This window comes from Heloderma suspectum, chromosome 3, assembly GCF_057233095.1.
Source record: "Heloderma suspectum isolate Gila_16-S chromosome 3, 16-S_ref, whole genome shotgun sequence".
NCBI classification, from domain to species: domain Eukaryota; kingdom Metazoa; phylum Chordata; class Lepidosauria; order Squamata; family Helodermatidae; genus Heloderma; species Heloderma suspectum.
The window spans coordinates 220,525,540-220,548,390 of NC_139460.1; the positions used below are offsets into that span (position 1 = coordinate 220,525,540).

The following is a 22,851-nucleotide window of genomic DNA, read 5'->3' on the forward strand; positions in this document are numbered from 1 at the left end:
CCTCCTGAACAATGTTACGGACCTCCGTCCATAGTTCCTCAGGCACTCTTTCTATCAGGTCTAATCCCTTAAATCTATTCCTTACCTCCATTGTATATTCATAAGGGATATGATTTAGGTCATACCTGAATGGTTTAGTGGTTTTCCCTATGTTCTTCAATTTAAGCCGAAATTTTGCAAGAAGTAGCTCATGATCTGAGCCACAGTCAGCTCCAGGTCTTGTTTTTACTGACTGTATAGAGCTTCTCCATCTTTGGCTGCAAAGGACATAAGCAATCTGATTTCGATATTGACCATCTGGTGATGTCCATGTGTAGAGTCGTCTCTTGTGCTGTTGGAAAAGAGTGTTTGCTATGATTAGCGTGTTCTCTTGGCAAAACTCTATTAGCTTTTGTCCTGCTTCATTTTGTACACCAAGGCCATGCCTGCCTGTTATCCCGGTGATTTCTTGACTTCCTACTTTAGCATTCCAGTAGGTTTGCCTATTATCCCATAGCTTCATTGTTACATACTGAAATCTCTTCTTCAGTACCAAACACACTGCGTTTTAAGGGTGGGGGGGGGGGAGAATCCTGTTCAGACCAAAAAGTGGGAAAGATCAGCTTCCCTCTTATTTTCACCCTGTCCCCTGGTAATTTTCCTTCATGACTCCTATTCATTTGACTCTAAGCTTTTTTTGGTCTTGCCCTGGATCCATCTTCATAGATCTTGCAACTCAGACATGGGGGCTTAGCTGAACAGTCTTTCCGTATCTCCTTCAGGGAGATAAAAATGGCAGCAGAAACAAAGAGTGTTCTCTTCTTTTTCATTTATAGTAGCAGTTTCTGTCTTGGACTTGTGTGTACTTAGTGGACCCGTGCTGTATGGAGGGAGATTTGTGATTCCTCTCACTTCAAACACAGACCTGTGAGCCCTTCATATTCTCTGCTTGAAAAATTCACAGGTTTCTCTCTGTTTCTTTTACAAGATCCTTATGAATACTGCAAGCCATTTGAGGTGAAGAAAAGGACAAAAATAGGATCCGTGGAGAGATAATGTAATATGAGACTAAGGTCAGATTCCTAAAAAAAGCCAGGAAACTCCATGAATAGTAATACAAGTCTACTGGAAATGTCTATTAACTTATAAAGACAACCAAATTACACAGGAGAGACCCTATTACTGCATATGACAGCTCACATTTTTCACTGCATAGGTTTTATGATGTGGCTTACTAGGATGTGGCTTTTTTTTGCTAAAGAAAACCCTAAATCCCCCCCCCCCAATTCCCCTCTAATCTTCTTAGAATTGACAATTATTTAAATAACTGTCTGTCTCGTTTAATGGACATGTACCTGAATCTAAATTGGTTCAGGGAATGCATTCTCAAAACAACCGACACTCACAGAGGTGTCTGGAGTGCCATCCGGGTACTTATACAAACCACATCTGAACGTTAAACTATAGGCCAGTGCATTCCTGTTAGTAGGCCAGCAAGTACTAGCTCTGAATCACAGACATTCCAGTTTTCAGCCTCACCACAGATTATATGATAGAGAAGTCACACCTTGGGGATGGGAAAACTCCCACCACAAAATTCAAGATAGTGCTATAAACAACATTTAAGTAATGTTTTTTTTTTTTTTTACTTGAACAGTATTTTTCCAGAGAAACAAACTGAACAGCTATGAGTTTTACTGTTGGTGTGCTATAATGGTATTTTCTAATATCTTAAATACTACTAACAGGTATAGGCTTGCAATATTAGGCTTTGATTTTGTACAGGGTTGCTTTGAAGTAAGTGCCATTGAAATTAATGACATTTTCTTTCCAGTAAATATATTTGGATTGCAATCCATTTACCTGGGAGTAAGAGTAATGGTATACTGTTCAGGAATGAACAGGGGTAGTGTGGCAGTGTGTGCTAAAATTGTGCCTTGCCTAGGGCACCAAAATACCTTGACACCGCCCTGGACAAAAGATGAAGATGAATTCTCTTTACAAGCACATGATATTTTGCACCCATAATTGCACTGTCGATTCTTTAAAAGTGCAGACCTACACAGGAACATGATGTATTAATTACCTTTATTTCATTTTAATCAACACTGTATCTTAGGCTCTGAGTAGGCAACACTGAACATGCTAGAAATTCAAATAAATCAATACACCACTAAAATATACCCACACTTATAATTAGCTAATGCTAACTCACTGAAATTCAGAAAAAATATATCCCCCCACCCCTCGGCTCAGACTTTTGTGGAGCTTTGGACTGTGGAATGTGTGTGCGGGAAAAGCTACAGAGCTAAGGAACCCTCCAAAGAGAGCCAATGGTGTATCAGGCCAAACAAGATGATATATAAAATGTGTGGATGCATTTAATTCATCTGTCTATCATTTTTGAAATAACGGGTCCACAGAAGGGTGATCAGGAATGGGTCTGTCAGGTAAGGAGAAGAGCTTTACACTTTTCCCTTGCAGTGTAGTCCCAATGAAAATCACTGCCCCCTGCTCCAATAGCAGCTGTCCACCCAGAGCATCAGGGGACTATTTTCATTTGGGCAGCAGGGTTGGGGGGAAAATTTAACTCCCACTCCCCATGCACCACAATCCTGACCCTGATTGTCTGTCCCCCTCACCTGTGTTCGCTATTTCAAAAACAAGACACACGTTAAATGCAATCACGCATTTAACATATTATCTGCTTTGGCCCACATTTATAATTATGAAACATAGAGCCAATTCAATGGATGATCCAGCACATTCCTGGTTACAGATGTGGCATCCTGCTGGTGATTTGCATGACACGGCAGCACATTTTCCAGCCACTGTTCTCACATGAATCACTTCCGGGAAATGGCAGCTGAATCAGGAGAAGCTTCAGGTCACATACCTGTATTAGCCCTTGGGCCCTACATTCTATACAAGTTTCCATGTATGCTCTTAAGGCACTGGGGAAGAAAGAAACCTTTATGGAATGTAGGCCCTCCCCCTATCAGGACTTTAAATAATAAAACGGTTTTCTTAAACATATGCTCATAATATAATTGATAAGCAGTACCGAGTTTGGAGCACTGGCATAGCATGGTCTCAGAAGCCAACCCAACCTATTCTGTTCTATACAAGCTGCCATTTTTGGCCATTCTCATGGCCACAGCCATATTTTTAAAATGCCATATCTTATTGGTTTCAGCTCAAATCATATGCTACCTACTGTTGTGACATACCCCTCAAACATTGACTACAAAAGAGAAAAGTCTGCCTAGACATATGGAGAGAGCAATGCTATGTGGATCGACAGTCACCTCTGAGCCCAGGGGCAACCACCTATCCAGTGCAGGACAGGAGGAGTGGTGAGGAGTGGATCTCCTCCTCGCTCCCGCCACCCTGCTTTCGCAGCTAGTTAGTTGATTTTGGCTGTCTAGACGTGGGACCTCGGAGCGTGGGAAGGGGCAGCCGGACAACACATAGGATGCGTTGTACCAGCACTTCTGACCTCCCTGCCCTGGCCTGCCCCCAGGAAAGCCCCGTTTTTCCCACTCCATGCTGCTCTTCCAATCACGGGGCCAATCTGCGCTGCCTATGAGGCAACACGTGTGGGGGGGTCAGTTCTCCAGGTACCGACCTCAGAGCACAGGCTCCGGGGTCGGTTCCAGGGAACCAACCTATCCTAGTCCATCTAGCCGCTGACTTGCGGCCATAGGATTGTGCCCTAAAGCTTCTATTCTTATCTACAGAACACTCTACTAGACCTCTGAGCGGGAGGTTATGTTGCCAGACTCTTACCTTAGGAGTAGACAGTCAGAATTTTCTAGTCTAAACTCTTCACATCAACTAGGTCTGCTCACTTCCTTATAGGCCCCAGTCAACGTGACAAAAGACACAACTCAACAACATTCAATAGCATCACAATGGAAGAATCCAACCCAGAGCTCCATTTTAATGTATTTAAACCTTGGCTGAGGAAAGCTGAATAACCAGTCCCACTGCAGAACATAAAGGACACAGGTGAGGTCTGGTCTTTTTTGGAGTAACATTGGTGTACTGATTTTTAGGTTCTACAGTCCATGCCATTGAAAGTCATATCTACTACCTTGTTCCCCTGCTGTTTGCTACTGAGTCCTGATGATTCGCTACCCACCTGCAAGTTTTCACTTGGTAACAGTCATTTCTATCATCTCAGACAACCCTTTAAGGCTATGCCTGCAGACTCACACGGAATGTTCAGTTCTAGATATGAAGTATGGAGCAAATGGAAATAAGATGCTATTTCTTAGATGAAAACCAACTGCAGGCATGATTTTGATGTCTGGGTGTGAATCAAACCAGGAGAGGCTTAAAAGTACTTCTATAAGCACCTACCCTCAGCAAACCCTCAACTGCTTTTTAAGTTCATTGAAGTTTGGGTGTGACAGATTTCAGGCATTTTATGCTGAAGAATGGTTGAGATGTGTCTTAGTTTAGGCACGTTCAAAGAATTGTACTTTCCCAATGAAATGTTTGATTGAAGTTTAAGCCTTAAACGGTAACTGTAAATGTGGGTGCACTATATGTGCACCTCTGAATTGTGCCCCCCAATTTTCCCCTCGAAAGAGTAGGCTCTGAGGCCATATCAAAATCTCTTCTAAAACCCCAGTCCATTTCAAAAGCAATATAAAGGGCTGCTGTTCAAGGAACCATGGCGTAATCCTATGCATATTCACTTGGATGCAAGTTCCACTCTGATAGCTCACTTCATATCTAGTAAGTGTGTTTAGGAGGACTGGAGCCTCTGCAAAGATCTTTGGCTGATGGCGACTGTCCACTTAAAGTTTAAGCCTTAAACAGTAACCGCAAATGTGGATGCACTGTATGTGCACTTCTGGATTGTGCTCCAAACCTGCTAGTCCATGCAGAGAAGAAGTTAAGGTCACGAAGGCTTCCCTAGCTTACTTTTATGGAAGGGATATCCCCTTATTTTTGCAAAGGCGGCAGGAAATCTGTTTACTGCTCTGTACATAACTTACAGGAGTTCCTAAGAGTTTGACAGGTGTCCCATGTCGGGGAGTCCTCCCTGCTACTATAACTGTGTTGTTCACATGATCTCACAAATGAGTCACCTAACTAATAATATTTCACATTCTTCTCTATGTCTATGTTTTATACATACATCTACATAAAACAGAAAAGTTAACATATTGATTACTGATATTTTCCTACCTATCTACCACTCACACACACAGATAATTTTATTCATTTATTTATATTATTTATATCCTGCACCTTCAGCATAAGCTTATGTTCCAAGGGCTGCTAACAATATAGACAATATGATACAAGATAGGATAAGAAGACACAAAAGTAAACCGACATCTAGAACAGCAACAGTCTACTAAAACAACTATTTCTGGTTATTTCATAATTGTACTACAAGTTTGAAATAACTGTTTTTACTTTAACTGAAAAGACCAAGGACAAAGCAAATATTAAAAAGATAACATTTTCTGTTTCCTCTTAAATTGTCCCATCAGAGCCTATGTGATTCTTTATTTTAATATCTTGGTTGAAATTTTTTTCTAGCTGTAGCACTGTTTAAATACAAGACAGTGATAAATCTAGACTTATCAAGGCAGTGACAGGAGTTTCTTCATGTTTCTTTTTCAGCTATCGCAAAGTTTATCATTACTTTTTAGTTACTGACAATGTTACAATCCTGCCTTCAGTACTATTTTTCTTCATCAGGCAAAATGACAAGGATAAGCTAAACATTCTTCCCAATCCTTCACCCCCCAATTTTTCCCAGTCAGTCACCTGCCCCTACATAAGCAAATAGAAAACACAGACATAAAAGGTTTACAAAAAAGAGAAGTTACCTACCAGCTCAACTCTTCCAAAACCTCCAACTCCAAGGGTGTCAATGATGTTGAAGTCAGACAGTTTCAGGTTGGCGAAGAAGGCAGCTTCGGCTTCATATCTGGATTTTTTTATGCGAAAAAATGGAAATTTCTTAGAGATGCATATGTGAGTACTATGTAATTCTGTTCCCAGATGACATGAGCGTTGAATGGGATTTACCATCTTAATTTCCATCTTGCCTGTTAAATTTCCTTTGTTTTCTCATCCATTGTTTTATTGGTCCCAGATCCACATTCTATTTGCCTTCTTCTTTTTCCCCCCCTTTTTTTCAAAATAAAAGAATCAAATGTGCCACCAGCATGTCTGTAATGCAAATGCTTTGCACTATAATTCAATTTCAGTTATCAATTGAATGCTACATCTTGACAGTTTCTATTAGTCTTCTGGTGAGGGTTTTTTGGTGAGGTTTTTTTTTTTTTCCTTTTAGTAATTTTGGAAGATAAAGTCTTTCATATGAGTTTCCCTTATCCACAAGCTGGCAGAGTTTCTATAAATGTTTATTGAAAGTGGCAAGATCATTAAAGTCCCCAGAGAGAAATCACAGCCAGGTTTTATGAAATCAGATCCAATAAGCTCAAAAAGTGGTGTGCGGACGTTTGAAAGGAATTATTTCAGCCACACATTAACAATTCTAAAAGAGCATTTTCCCTTCACCTACATGTTAAAATTTAACATACAAATTCCAAAAGCTTGTGGTCCCCAAATCCAGAAGCTGTCTCTTTAGTCCGTGCACAGAGTAGCTTGTAATAAAAACGTACACAGTACTGGCTATGCAAGCCATGTGAAGCTGACATATGCACGCATGCCAAAAGCAAGCCTCCCATGGGTATACCCAGGCATATGAACCTCTTAAAATAGTTTCTTGTTGGGGATTACAGTATTTTTAGAAAGGCTAAGAGGGTAAATGGAAGAACAGGTTTCACCTACTTACTGAAGTTTGATCTGGGAATTATTTGGCTTCCAGAAAAAACACCAGATGCATGGGCAAGAGTCAAGCACTACCTTTGTTCTTCAGAACAGTACATTATAGTAATGTTTACCACGTAGGGACAGAACGGTTTCCCAAGCAATTCAAAACAGACTACTTGTAAGGTCATAACAAGTTAACCAGAGCACAATCAAGTGAAAATTAGTGGGGACTTATTTTGCTTTGTCATTTTAGCTCATTCCAATTGGATGTAGGTGTTTTCCTGGATCTCTCTGAAGAGCTTGGACTTTTCTGTGTGCATTTTCCTTTGAACAGCAGACCACCAGCGTCACTCTTCTAGCTCTCCAAAGCAGGTCGCCATGCAGTATGAGAGTGTTAAGGGAAGGGGAAACAATCCCACGGGCACGCAGAAGTAGTTACTTGGTGTTTTCAATCCTGGCCAATGTATTTAATTTATTAGCACAGATATTAAGTGATTTTATTTAATTTAAACATTTAACTATTAAACATTTGGATTGTTAAAGATGTTTGGTGTTGATGACATTTTCTTTAATCAACTGTGTACAACATTGTTAAATTTTGCTAGTTGTCATTACTCAAAACACACATCATATAAACAGACCCTCATTGGTACTGTTAACATAGATAGTGTTTGTTTGTTTGTTTGTGTGTTTGTTTAAAAAGCTTAGAAATGTTAAATGCACAAAGAAAGCCACCCTAAGTTATTAGGTGACTATAGGTTAAGTTTGCAGCATTTTATTCACATCGCTACAGTCAAAATGAAATGCCAAGCTGCTACTGATCTTTGTAAATATTTCTCTCTTCTAGTCTAATCTATGTATATAACTAGTCTGTCATACCTGTCACACTGTAGAATCTAATCTAATTTAGGAATGGAATGTAACTAATTTACCTTCCTTTGCCTCTGAAGCACTTGCCTGCATTCTATTTTGGAGGAAGAACCTTGTTTGTATGGGAGAGACAGGGCCAGCTCCATGTTTATGTGTGCCCCCTGATCAGTGAGCTGATGCACAGAACAATAGTTGGCTTAGCCTTAAAAGGAAAGAAGGCTCCAGCTCTCCCAGTTGCTTCTTCCCTTTTTCTGATAACCAGTGGTCCCAGAGGGAAGAGGCTGTGGTGGTGAGGAAGGGCAGCAGTCAAATCACAGCCAGAGTCCTTTGTCTGGGCTTGCTGGGTTACAGCTGCTGCTCTTCATCTTCCCACTTCTTGCTGCTGCCTAGTGGGCCCAGAGGGAGAAAGCTCTAGATCTTGTTCTGCTGCTGCCACTGCCACTCTGCTGATAAAACTTGTGAGCGCCTGGAGCATACAGACAATTATAAACGAAATGGTGGCACTAGGCCACAGTGTTGGGAGCTCCAGTCAGTCCTTCCTGGAGCTTGAGCCACGGCAGGTGCCCAGCTATGCTGAACCCTGATGCTGGACTTCAGTGGGGCCGGGGAGTTGGGGGAAGAGATGTTTTGCTGGAATTCAGTTCCCCAGTTGCACAGGCAACAGGATCACATACACAAGAAAACAAGAAAATGGGGTGGGGGACCCTGTAAAACATATTGCCAAGTCATGGTTATCCTATTTGAAAAGGTTCTCATCATGGCAAGTAACTTGAACTCTGTGTTATTGTTTACTAGGTCCTGTACTTTACGAGGTCCTTTCAATAACCTTGCATCTATAGTCACTGCATTACATTGGATCTTGGAAGCTAATCGGCACTGAGCCTGTGGTGGTTCATGGAATAACCTTGTTTGACACTGTTGCTTATTGATCATTTTACACTTGCCATGATGTGCATATTAAAGGGCTAGAAAGCTAAAGAGCTGCCAAATGGAAGAACAATGTATAAATCTCTTTATATCTGAATTATAAAAAAAATATGGTGGCAGGCTCTGAAATTTAGTCAAGAAGGGTATTATGTCAGTGGACTTCACAGATCTATTTTTAATTCTATTCTTTGCTAGTTATTTTAGCTTTTGTTTTCCTATTATATTTGATGTTGCATTATTTCTATTGGAATGGAAAGGCACATCTGTCACACAACTTTGCTGAAATTACTAATATTGTTTTGGACCCTGTCACAGGAAATATTAGCTCTCCCATCTCTGTGCCATGTCTCTGATGGCAGGTTAATAACAGATTGTCTCAATCCATTCTAAAGCTATGTTGTTAAAATATCATGGATTGTATTCAATGTAAGTAAGTTCTATTTCGAGAAGACCTATTGAAATGAAGGGGACATGTCAAACTGATATTGGATACAACTCATTGGGTATAATCCTGTGGAATTTTAAAGACTGTCCATAGAAAATGTGACCATTTCACATATGACACCCACATGGATTCCTAGGTTACATAATGCCTTTTCCCACCTAATTGTGTCTTGCAGAAAGCCCAAGGATATGCCTATGCAACGACAATTCCAAATGTAAGGCAGTATCGTATACTGCTGCTGCACCTCCACTAGTTCTGTTGCACCAGCAAAATGGAATGCTAGTGCAACAGGAATTAGTGGTTCCATAAGGAACCCTGGAAATGAGTGGGAAAGGTCAGTGGAGCTCTGTTCTGTGAGCTCTTCTGACCTGCCCTGTTCTGGAAACAAGCATTGCCACTCCTCTCCGGTTGTTTTGAAACCACTAGTTCCTGTTGGGCTAGCAGTAGGGATGTGCAAACCCACCCCCATCTGGGTTCTCCGAACACCTGCCCAGCCCTTGCCCCCCAGTCCCCGGATTGTGCTCGAGCCCCTCCCACGCTCGGCGAGCAGCCCGTACGCACCCTGGCGACCTTGTTGAGTTCCGCAGTTGTCATTTTTTGCAAAATATATTGGTGATCTCAAAATGCACATTTTTGCTAATGTGCATGAAAATGTGCATTTTTGCAAATGTGTATATTTGTGCATGTGTGAAATCCACATTTTCACAAAAATGTGCATTCCTGCACACATGCAACTATGCATATTTGCAGAAATGCGCATTTTCATGTTTATGCAAATATGCACATTTTTGCAATCACCATTTTGTTTTTCAAAAAATGGTGACCACAAAAGTCAACAAGTCTGCTGGGCCAAGCGCGGGCCACTCACCGGGTGCAGGCAGGAGGCTAGTGGGGGCAGGGACTCAGCGAGTGGAGCTTGGGGGTGCAGGCAGGGGAGCTTCCACCGGATTCCCAGATGGAATTGGGCACCCACACCATCCCTAGCTAGCAGTCCATTCTGAACATGGGCAATGTAGCATACTGCCCAGATTGTATTTGCAGGGTAAGTTAATTAAAATGTAGCCACTAATTCATTGCTGTCACACAGAACTCCTTGCCCAAAATCTTTATGCACCACTAGGGTTGGCGGAGAATTTCTCCCCAAAACTTCGGGGGGTCGAGCGCCAACGTGTTCGGCCCCCCGAACAAGTTTCGGGGAGAAATCCTCCGAACCCCCCCGCCCCCCGCACCCACCCCCCCCCGGGACGGGACTTACCTTCGCCGAATGTCCCTCCCGGCGGTGGGTCCGGCCGGCGGTTCGGCGGGTGTTCGAGCGGGGCGGGAGCAGCAGCCGGTCTTTTGACCAGCTGCCGCCGCCGCCATTGCAATAAAAGAAAAAAAAAAACGCCCCCTGATAGGCTACGTGACGATTCACGTAGCCTATCACGGCTAGATTTGCAAAGTCAGCCGTGATAGGCTACGTCAATCGTCACGTAGCCTATCACGGGTGACTTAAAAAAAAAAAAAGGGTGTACGGATAATGGCGGCCCCCATAGGGAGCCGCCATTCGCGTTCCTTATTTGGTCGCTGTAGTCTACGTAAATGTTTACGTAGACTACGGTGAAAATAAGGACAACGCTATGCGTTGCCCTTATTTTCTCCGTAGTCTACGTAAACATTTACGTAGACTACAGCGACTAAATAAGGAACGCGAATGGCAGCTCCCTATGGGGGCCGCCATTAGCGTATGCGCTTTTTTTTTTTTTAAGTCACCCGTGATAGGCTACGTGACAATTGACGTAGCCTATCACGGCTGACTTTGCAGATCTAGCCGTGATAGGCTACGTGAATCGTCACGTAGCCTATCAGGGGGCGTTTTTTTTTTTTTTTTAACTTTCACGTTCGCAGCCGGGCGAGGCGGGAAGCCTTCCCCCCTGGCCTGAACTTCACGGGGGGAGCAGCAAAGCGCCTCCCCCCCACCGCGAACAAGCTTCGAGAAAAGGTAAGTGACTTTCGTCCACCCCTATGCACCACCAAAAAAGAGAATATGCATCACCAAAAAGAGGACACAGATTTGCATATAATTGACAAGTATAGATCAAAATTGGAAATCATTAATAACATTTAAATATAAATAAAATCCTTGTCGCCATAGTGGGGAAGACTGTGACCAGGTCACCTGTGTGCTTGCTAGCTCAACCTGCTGTATAAGTGATAACTGTTGATTGGCAGCTTCAAAGTCCCTGCTCTAAGTTTTTAGAGTTATCTTTAAATTGAACTTCAACTGGACCCTTCCAATAGAGGATGCCTTCAAATACAGGACGGTCCACTGACAGCCTTTGAAATAGAGGACTGTCCTCTGTAAAGTAGGACACTTGGCTACCGTACCTGTGCTGGCCATCCATGCATGGGGATTAACACTTTCCATCCTTGCCCCATGTGCCACTCCAACTGTGAGAACCATTAGCATGCCAGCATCAGCCACAGGGAGGAGCAAAAACTGAAACACTTTTGGTTTCTTTTGAAACTCTTCAAATGTTTCTCTTCAGCAGGGAACTCCAAATTTAAGTTGAAATACTGATTTACGAAATAATGGACACTCTGGTCCTATTAACTTTGCTAGCGGACGTAGAATTTCTTCATCATTGCAGAACACCTTGAAGACCATTTTTGAAGGATTGAATATAAATTAAGGGCACAGTCCTACTGGACTGCCACCCAGTAGACAGAAGCCTCTGATCTTAGAGGCTTCTAAGTGCCCTATGCTCTGCAGGGCTGCTGCAGGCAGGGTGTGAGGAGAGACAGAGGTAGTTTTGCCTCTCTGTCCTTTATATTCCCCACCTCCCCAGACGGACTTCTGAGTCTGTAGAGGAGTTGTGCTGCAGGGGACAGTGTTTCAGAGACCACAATGTTCCGTTCTGACCCTCCCTGAAGTCTTCTGAAGTTGCTTTTGTGACCTCAGGAAGCAGCCCCTGCAGTTCTTGCCACAGAGGTTGCGAGGGGGGGCATGGGAGGGGTGTGGGGACGGATCGCAATACAGAGTCCCCCTCCTGAGGTCACAGAAGCGTCTATGGCTTCAGGAGGGAAAACATATCCTATGGTTGCTGAGATGCTCTCCCATGGATCACAGGATTGCTGTGTTAATAAATGTAATAAATAAATACATTGGACTGACAAATTATCAACAAATACAATTCTTTTAAAAGTACTGAAAACAAAATAAGCTTTTATTAAAAAGTGAAGTAAAATTCTATTTGAACGAATTTCTCAAAACAGAACTTAAAATATATAAAATATTTATAGTCTACAAAACAATTAATTTAACAGTGAACTGCTCAGTCCTATAGACTGAGAAAAATCTGCCCATATACACATGGGGTATATGAGGACTCAGGAGGAGATGCATATTTTTATGGGCTCTTACAAAGAAGTCCCAAAGCAGCAGGGGGGCTCTATATTCCTATGGTAAGTACAACAGTAACCAAGATCAGGAAACCACATCAGCAAGTATTAACAACAGCAACAAAAGTGATATTCACATCTTCAGGGCACTGAAGCATCTTATAAGTAAAAGTAAGGAAACCACAGCAGCAAGCAACAAAGAAAAAAGAAGAAGAAAGGCTAAGGATAAAGCCTAGGTATGCATAATTGCATTTACTCACATTCATCCCTTGCAAGTCTCCCTCCCTCCCCTCCCTCTTTCTTTCCATCTGTTGCCTTTCCCCCACACCCCTGCACTGTCTAAATTTAGACTGTGAGATCACTGGTGTATAGATCACAAAATAATTCCCTGGAATAGCACATTTGGTGGCTCTGTGCCAACCAGCATGGCAGTGAAATTGGGTCACCCACAAACAAGGGAAGGGTTTCTGCCTACTCAGAGGACTCCCCCATTAAGTGTGCTGAAAAATATTACCTTTGTAAAAACCGTAACAAAACCCAAACCCAAAAGTTGCCAAACAGGAGAAGGTCCATAGCTCAGGGGTAGAACACCTGCTCTGCATGCAGAAGTCCAGGTTCGATCCCCAGCAGCTCCAGGCAGGGCATGTAAAACTTCTTCCTGAACCCCGGGAGAGCCGCTGCCAATCAGGGTTGACAATATTGGACTAGATGCACCAATGATCTGACTCAGTATAAGGCAGCTTCCTATGGTCCCAAAACTCCTGACAAGAACTATGCATGAGCAAAGCCTTCCAATAAGAACAGAACATTAGAAGCACTTTAAGGTCCTGACAGTGATGTGTGTGTGTGAGAGTGGGAGGGGCATGGGGGGGAGGTGGGTGGCAGTTACAGTTGAAAACGACAATTAGTATGAAAAACAGAAGCAAGGTATTCAGAAAAGTTTTAGACTAAGACCCAAAGCAGACATTACTTCAAAGACATAGCTAGTGACTACATCTTTTTTGTTGCTTTACTTTAGAGTAAGTGCAGGGGTCCTGATTCAGATCAGGACACTAGTGTGGGGAGTTGGGGCCTTTAATCCTTCATCCCGCTTTCATACCAGTCCAGATTTGGGAGGGTGTGTGTGTGCAGTAGTGATAGTGATCCATTTGCTTTAATGTATCACTATTTGGCAATATAAATTGCAGGCATGGATAAAGCCCCTTAACCACCAAGCTAGGGACCCAAACTTTATTGGGGCTCCTGCACTTACTCTAGAGTAAAACAGAAACAAAAATGGCGTAGTCACAAGCTACGTCTTTAAAGTAATGTCTGCTTTGGCCGTTGCTGAAAAAAAGAGAGGCATACGGTCTGAATCACAAACAATTTTCTGAGATGGGGTGCGCGGATGGCTATAGCAGCAAAGTGATATAAGATAGGGAGGAGTCCATGGAGATAAAGGGAGAGAGAGATCAACATTACACAAGGAATAAAGATGAAACCATTGTGAATCTAATGACAGAAGAAAGGGAAGAAAATAAAGCACTGTCAGTTAGCAAGACATGAAAAATATGAATGAGAGTGCCAAAATAGAAAATCTGTGAGGGGGAAAACTGCTGACAGCAGTGCCAACACTGAAGAAAGGAAGAAAAGGGAAATGCTACCTACTTAGAAAATGCATACAAATAAACGCAGTGAAACGGGGGGGGGGGGGCTGTTAAAATAACACCTGCACAAGGCGTTCACACGCTCTCCCAACAAGATGACAATATATAAAACAAATGATGTGAGGAGAAAAAAGTGTTCAATGTTACATCTTGTTACCAAGAACTAAATAGTCCAATAAAAGTGATATAAAAGTCTAGGGGGGGGGGCGTAGAAAAACAAATTCAGAATGTTTGGGAAAGAGATGTTTGGAAAAGATATTGATATATTGTTAAACACAGAAAATACCGATAACTTACATTCACATAGTATAACAGTGGGATGTAGAAAGAAGCATCGTGGAAATATGCCAAAAGAAAAATGTGGGATAAATCTATAATCACACCAGTGAAACACAAGCAAAGGTGTTTTCATAACCAAAGGCAGGAACATGATGCAAAAGAGGACATCCAACACACATATGTGTGTGTTATAAAAGATATCAGATTTTTAAAAATCCTTCAAAGTGCTAATTACATCATCAGTTTTGATATAGTCAGTTTAATATTTGTGTCAATATTGCTTAGTCAAACACTTCAGGTGTGAAAAAAGTGTTTATCGTTACATACCACAATGAACAATCACTGTACCTTTAATAGAGAGTCCAAGATCTTTACAAAGTCTTTGAGCTGTTGGGTAGCATTTCCTAAAGAATATCCACCAGTATACAGTGTACTTTCTTTTGTATCTATGAAATCAATTTAAAAATTCCACCAGGATACACAGTATATTATTTTTGAATACAGGGAGCAGGGCATCAAAACATAACAAATTTGTATCCTAAAGAACAGTGAGTGCCAGCTTAATCAATGTTTAAAATGTTAATTAAAATATTAATATATTATAGTTAATTTATGATGAGGGGAATGAAGTGGGTGGATGGAATGTACTCCCCAAAAGGCAAAGTATTTTGTAGGGCCCCTTTGTAATAACAACAACAACAATAACAATAATATGCTTTCTTCACATAACATGAGAACAACTTGATCTCAAAGAAACTCATGAATATCTGCTATATTACTGAAAGGTCTCATTTCAGAATTAGGTATGTATTACCATGTTCACATTTTACGGCATTGTAATGTTCAAGTTGTAATGTCTTGTGAACAACTGGCAACAGAATGAAGTGACAATAAACACAGGATATGCCATTTTCCCAGCAACTGCAATTTGGTTATTAACTAGGGCTCTGCCTAAGTCAACTAAATTAGTCATGTCTGAGTATCCTGGAAAGCAGTAGTACTCAAGTACTATTGGTTTCAATAGGGCTGAGTCATTGGATGATTAACTTTAATCATCAGTCATGATTAACTTTATTTGGATCAGGCCAAAGGACTGTATACAATTGGTGTTACTTTGTTGATGGAATGTTCTTTCATCCAGTGGAAGTTTCCATCAGCAGAATAGGGACAGAGACAATTTTCGGTAATACCCTCTACGCCCTGCAGTCCCTTGCCTCACCTACCCCATAGCTCAATTGGGGAGGGGGCAATGGGTGGCTGCAGGAGGAGGGACAATCGCTGAAAATCACCTCCCCCTTGTTCTGCTAATGGAAGTCTCTGCTGGATCAAAGAGCATTTCATCAATGGAGTGATACCAACTGGATTACAATCCAAAGGTGTTACCACATTTGTGTGTGTGTTTCTGATATTTAGGTTGCCCAAGATAGAGACCATATTTTGATCTTAAGAAAGGAAGACATTACAGAGTTTGAGGAAGGAAGAGCTGACAAGCAGAAATGTGTTGACAGAAATGTGTTGACATATAGTGAGCAAAACTGTGCTGGATGCACTGGCAATATGATGTGCAGCAACTTAACTGATCATTTTAAAAACATTTTAGTTCAGTCCACTTTAAAAAGGCATACCATAGCAGCCATTTGAACAGCAGTGGCTTGCATTCCTTGTAGACCTGTCAAACTAGCAAAGCCACAGTAGATTCTGGCCTTTCCTCAACTACAGTTATGAAAAACACAAATGCAAGCAACTTTGTATAGTATGAGAGAGTCAGCTGAATCATCAGATAAAACAGATAAATATTTGTTTGCAATTTGGGCAAAGGACAGACAATTTCTAGAGATGAAAACTAAGTATGTGGGAAGAGTAAAAGAAAGAAGAATTGTGACAGCTGGTCTCTCTGAGAACACCTTCCGTCTCAGGCCTGGGATGGGCAGGTGGAGTAGGAGTGTTGTCTTCTCTGCCCCATCTGAGGAATTGGGCCCATGCATTGGGACCTCCATGAATGTTCCTATTCTTGTGGTACCTCACCTGGTACCTCTTACTTGTGATGGCATGTTTGGTGCTGTGGGGTGATTCCACCCCCTGCCCACATTCCCACACATGCACCCTGACTGCAAGTCCCTAGTTTTATACACCTCATACTGAATAGTTCATTGTGAATGGCACACTGGAATGTAGCTAATCAAAATGTAGTACATCTGCTAAAACAACTGATGACAAACACATTCCAAATGAGTACGCCAATGCAAACCTCTAACTGTTCCCATTGTTATAGTAGAAAATTGCATAACATACAATTGCATACCGCTGTCTATTCTCTTTGAGAAATCATGGAGGACCGGGGAAGGGCCAGATGACTGGAGGAGGGCTAACGTTGTCCCTATCTTCAAAAAGGGTAAAAAGGAGGAACCTGGGAACTACAGACCAGTCAGTCTGACATCAATCCCTGGGAAAATTCTGGAGCAGTTCATAAAGCAATCCATCTGGAAGCACCTTGACAACAATGCCGTGATTACTCGAAGCCAACATGGATTTGTCAAAAACAAGTCCTGCCAGACAAATCTGATCTCATTTTTTGATCAAGTAACCTCCCTTGTAGACCGTGGGAATGCTGTAGACATCATATACCGCGACTTCAGCAAAGCTTTCGACAAAGTGCCCCATGATATCCTGATGAGCAAACTTGCTCGAAGTGGGCTAGATGAAACAACGATCATGTGGATCCACAGTTGGCTACAGAATCGGACTCAAAGAGTGCTTATCAATGGGACCTTCTCAAGCTGGGGAGAGGTAACGAGTGGGGTACCGCAGGGCTCAGTCCTGGGCCCAGTGCTCTTCAACATTTTTATTAATGACTTGGAGGAGGAGGTGCAGGGAATGCTGATCAAATTTGCAGATGACACAAAATTGGGAGGGATAGCTAATACTTTGGAAGACAGAAACAAAATTCAAAGTGATCTGGATAGACTGGAGTGCTGGGCAGAAAACAACAGAATGGCATTTAATAGGGACAAATGCCAAGTTCTGCACCTAGGAAAAAGAAACCAAATGCACAGTTACAAGATGGGGGATACGTGGCTCAACCACACTACGAGCGAGAAGGATCTTGGAATTGTCGTCGATCACAAGCTGAATATGAGCCAACAATGTGATGTGGCTGCAAAAAAGGCAAATGCTATTTTGGGCTGCATTAATAGAAGCATCGCTTCCAAATCCCGGGAAGTACTAGTTCCCCTCTACTCAGCACTGGTTAGGCCTCATCTGGAGTACTGTGTCCAGTTCTGGGCACCACACTTTAAGAAGGATGCAGACAAGCTGGAGAGGGTTCAAAGGAGGGCAACAAAGATGATCAGGGGACTGGAAACAAAGCCCTATGAAGAGAGACTGAAAGAACTGGGCATGTTTAGCCTTGAGAAGAGAAGACTGAGGGGAGATATGATAGCACTCTTCAAGTACTTGAAAGGTTGTCACAGAGAATAAGGCCAGGATCTCTTCTTGATCATCCCAGAGTGCAGGACATGGAATAATGGGCTCAAGTTACAGGAAGCCAGATTCCGGCTGAACATCAGGAAAAACTTCCTGAGTGTCAGAGCAATATGGCAATGGAACCAATTACCTGGGGAGGTGGTGGGCTCTCCCACACTGGAGGCCTTTAAGACGAGGCTGGACAGCCATTTGTCAGGGATGCTCTGACTTGGATTCCTGCATTGAGCAGGGGGTTGGACTCGATGGCCTTGTAGGCCCCTTCCAACCCTACTACTATTCTATGATTCTATACAGTCAAAACAGTATGAGAGGCAACATTGTTGCAAGCCCTATGTTTAACTTTTCCATTTCATTTAAAAGGCATCACAGTTCTAATCACTCAGAAAATGATAAATGAGATCTGAGCTTTGTAATTACTCTACTGCTTTAGGTTTATGGATCTGGTTTTGGTAAACAAAGGAGATGTGTTGGGAAACATTAGACATCTGTTAGAGAGCATCCCCTCAGATAAACAGCATAGCTTAATTCAACCATGTAGTAGACTGCTATGTAGACAGGAATTGTAACCAGCTGGGAGACAGAAAAACTAAAAACGAAGTAATCTAACTTTAAATGATGAAGACATGTCTTTCTAAGGGCAAGTTCACACTCATGGAAGTGGTCTGATCATACAAGCAGTATAATGTGTAAGGTCAGAAGTCTCAAAATACAGTGGCAGAAACTTTGCTGGAGTCCAGGCTGTTAGCCATGTTTTGGAGCTCCCTTGATCAATGAGTGATCCTGACCTACTTGAGCTGAGAAAAAGAGTAAAATGTAACATTGAATCTGCCCAGTCCTTCACATACTATTTACTTTAGTTTGTACATATAGCTAGTTAAACACCTCTCAATTTGGCAGGTGGGAGTTTGGGGAAAGAAGGGAGGTCTGCATTTCTTCCCCCATCACTCCTTCTCTCCTGCCCCCTTACTTCCTTGATTCAGTTCTTTCCTTTTTGTCCCTTTCACGACAGTGTAGGCCGACATTGCAGTATTTATTACTTGTAGGCTTCTTATCGCTTTGTTTCTCAACAGGAACATTCCCTCTTTTTTGTATATATAGATATATGTGTTGCCCTAACCTACTCTATCTTATCCTAACTTGTCCCAGCTGCTTGTAAATATGGCCAGATGGCAACTACAGCCAAGCTTAAAACTGTAGCAGCAAAATGTTGGCCAGATTCACTTTGGCTGCCAAAGAGAAACAAAGAATGTATAACTATTGAAATGCTCACTTTAATAATATTTTAATGTTTAATAAACTGTAGGAAAGATTGTTAGTCAAGGAGTGATCCGTTCTTGCTTAATACAGAACATCCTTCTTTCCATGCACTTTACCTCTCTGGAATGAGATTCTGAACTGAAATAGTGTCTAAAGCAGGAATTATAACCTATACTGATCTCAGAGGATCAACAGAGGTTATCATTCTTCCTCTAGATGCCATTGCTTTATTTTACTTTTTAAAATTCCAGTCCTCAAACCACTTCCCTGGATAGTTCCAATGGGACTTTAAGAAGGCCATGCTAAAGAAAGCCTTTTGAGACTCATAATGTGCATATTAAAAAAAAATGTGGGATAGGCTAGTTATGTCGATGGCAAATATGCAATTGAAAAGTCCAGCTGCACAAACAAAGGCATTAAAAACAAATGATTTCCACCCACCGCAGGTAATGATGATAGAACTCTTATGTTTGGCTTCAATATTCCTCCCACAATTTTCTCTTAAGGAAGATAGGGGAAGGAATTCCTTTCTCTCACAAATTCAGATCCCAGATATTGCTGCCAACAATAATGTAAAACCCAGACTCTTGATAGTATAAACTTATTTCAGCCAGAAAAAGCTGTCCAAGTCAGTGGTGTGTGTGTGTGTGCGTGCGTGCGAGAGAGAGAGAGAGAGAGAGAGAGAGGAGAGAGGACAGGGCTTGGATGAGGCACTTGGTTTAGTCCTGGCTGAATACAGGTGCAGGTTATAAAAAAGTAGCCAAAATATGCTGCCAAGTATAATGCTTTGTTCCTCATGAGACACCAAGTAACAGGAGGAAAAGTAAATGGGCTGGCATTAGATATTAAGTGCACTTGGCTATCAGAGAAACGCTGCCTTCTCACAACTCCAAAACAACTTCTGGTCAATGGCTTATTCTCTGTAATTCCCAGATTCTCTTCAGTTCAGATGCTAAGGTCTCTCAAATTACTATGCCAATGTAAATAATAGATGGTGTACACAACATAACTGTTAAATTCAGGCTTTATAGAACTTCTTTTCATTTTCTTCATCTATCCTTATTTTAAAACAAACACTAGGACATGCCACTCTGACAGTCTTTATTGGTCTAGCAAGGAATACAGGTATTGTCGAAGTGCAAGGAAAAGTGGAAAAATCATAATTGTCTGTCAAGAACATTAAGCAGTGGAGATAGGGCAGTCAACCTGGCAAAGCTCTGTATCACATGACTGGGTCCTAAAAACTATGATAACAGGTGCAAAACTGGGCCATTTCTTCCACCTTTTTCTTTCAAATGTCAGTTACATGTGCAGTTCTCCTAATTTACTTGCTTATGAAAAAACATTTTTTCACTATCTTGTATTGTGGAATAGCACATATACCTGAATTTGGAAGAATCTTTGTTCCTCTCTATTTCTGTCTTTACTTCAGAATTTTTAGCTTGTAAGCCTGCAGGCAAGGATTGTATTTTTTAAAATTTCTGTACAGCATCTAGAGCCTATCAGGCATTTTATATATAATAAATGATGGGTTGGGTCCATAATTAGTAATGCTTAGAGTACAGACCCACTGAAATCATTTGGGACTAGTAAGTCATGACTTACATAAGTCTCACTGATTTCAGTGTGTCTACTCTAACGTGACTAAGTATGGATCCAACCAGTCGATTATGTAGTGAGACTCTACATTCAAGGATCTGAGGGCAGACAAAGACTTCTATTAAGCAAAATCAGGGAGCAGCAACAGTAAGCAGAGAAGAACATGGATTTAACCCCAGCAGCTTAAAATGCGGCAATATTTCCTGCCCATTCGCTGATTGTTTGGACCTATATGCTGCTTTAGTTTACCTGAAGGTGCCCAGGCACTTTAGCAGGGTTAGGAAAGGGCATGAGATCCTATGTTTCCCAAACAGCATTATAAATCTTTATGGAAGCTTCCCACATGTATGTATGTGTTGGAATGGCAAACGGAAGGAGGCCACAGCAATTGACTGTTTGGATGCCTCCAAACATCTCCCCTCTGCAACTTTTCTACAGGTTTTCCTGTTGCTCATGCTAACTTTAAAAAGGTCAGATTTTTGTTTAATATTTACATCTGTAACCTGTGATACCTGTCGTTTCTTTATATGTATGCAAAAGAAGCCAGCAAACAGGGCTGGTGCACTGATATCATAATACTGGCAAAGAGCGTTTAATTGATCAACTGTACTAATTTTGTACAGTTAATTCCATCCTATCTCTTTACCAGCCCTCATAAGAATATAAATGTATTGCACATTGTTAATTAGAGGCCGTGAACTTAAAATCTGATCACCTAAGCATGTAAATACTTGATAGGCCGCTTGTCTCTAGACTGGAGACTGAAAGATAGCATGGCTTGCATAAATGAATGTTCACCACGGCAACAGCAATGCTCTGCTGAATAACTTAATTGCTCTTGTTGTATTTGTTTTTTAAGAAGAGAAACAAAAAACAAAAAAGAGGGGGGAAATCACATACCATCTGTCTATCCTGCATAACCTGTTGGTGTGGTACATATTCATTTGTCCTGCTTTTCATGTTCTGTAATAACGATGTATTGATTGAAATCGCAGTGGGGAACAAGTCATATTGCACTGCTCAGATCTTTTGCTCTTGGGAAACACTCATATTAACCTGTCCCACATTCAAAGATTTCCCTTCAAAATCAATTGGAAATATTCCCTTGATAAATATAACTGAATTCATAGTAGTCAAGCTTTTAAGCATTTGATAACAATGTATTCACTGCCACACTACACAAGTTTATGTGATATAAATATATCTAAGGACAATGTGGTAAGATACATTTGACATGTAGGAATTTTCGCAAAACTAACCAATTGTAATTTATCTATCAAATATAAAAATGCAAACATCATATCTGATAGTGATTCCCATTTAAAAGCACATGAAAATGGTCAGATTTGCTTGTATTTCCTGTGTTCATATAACAAAATTCCTGACAGTAAAATACTGGTACTTATTTATTTATTCATATACATACATACATACATACATACATACCAACCCCATCCACTGGCCAGGGAAGGGACAGCTGCAGGAAGCTTGTTTCACCCCTTCTTGCCAGGAAGAACACTTGGCTCCAACTGCCGGTTTCCCCTGGATTGCGGAAGTGAGGGGAAGCACGCTCTGGCCTCTGTCACCCACGAGAGGACCAAAGGCCTACTGCATTGTTCTTCACTGGCAGCTCCCAGTCAGCTCAAATGCAGCTGTCCGCCTTGCTCCTTCTCATTCACTCACACAATCTCCTTTTTTGCAGTCCTGCTCACTCTCAGCAGGGAACCTACCTTGTTGTTTGCTTTAGCAGTGGGCTGGCTGCTGTGGGCTGGGCTACCAAATGAGGCTTCAGGGCTAGGGAGTGCCACTCATCAGCTATAAGGTGGCTTGGGGTGGGGGTGGGGAGAGGATAACACAGGAGCAATGAGCCAATGAGCTGTGTGGGGGTAGGGAGCCCAAGATGCAACATGGTGCAGAATGTTGGAATCTGCTTGCCTGGTGGCTGACTGATTAGGCCTTGCTTGGACAATGTGAAGGGGGATGAGGAGAAGAAGCTCCACAAGATTTCCAGCCCAGTCCCCAAAAGGCCTCCAGCTGGTGCACAGCCTTGCTGCTTGACTGGGGGCACAGCAGGGAAGAGGAGAGGCCCTCTCATGTCCCAGAAAGACCACCAGGTGGTCTCAGTGGCAAGGCATGGGGCCAAAGTGGGTCCTGCTTGAAAAATAGTGAAGGTCACTG

The 22,851-nt window shown here is 41.9% G+C and overlaps 1 protein-coding gene across 1 annotated transcript in view; it reads right to left on the minus strand.

Moving 5' to 3' along the window:
* Window positions 1-22,851, minus strand: part of PRKG1 (protein kinase cGMP-dependent 1) — a 988,282-nt gene that overhangs the window by 61,397 nt on the left and 904,034 nt on the right. The window contains exon 10 of the mRNA XM_084845722.1: window positions 5,839-5,935. Coding sequence (XP_084701848.1) covers window positions 5,839-5,935 — 97 coding nt within the window. The remainder of the gene's footprint in view (window positions 1-5,838; window positions 5,936-22,851) is intronic.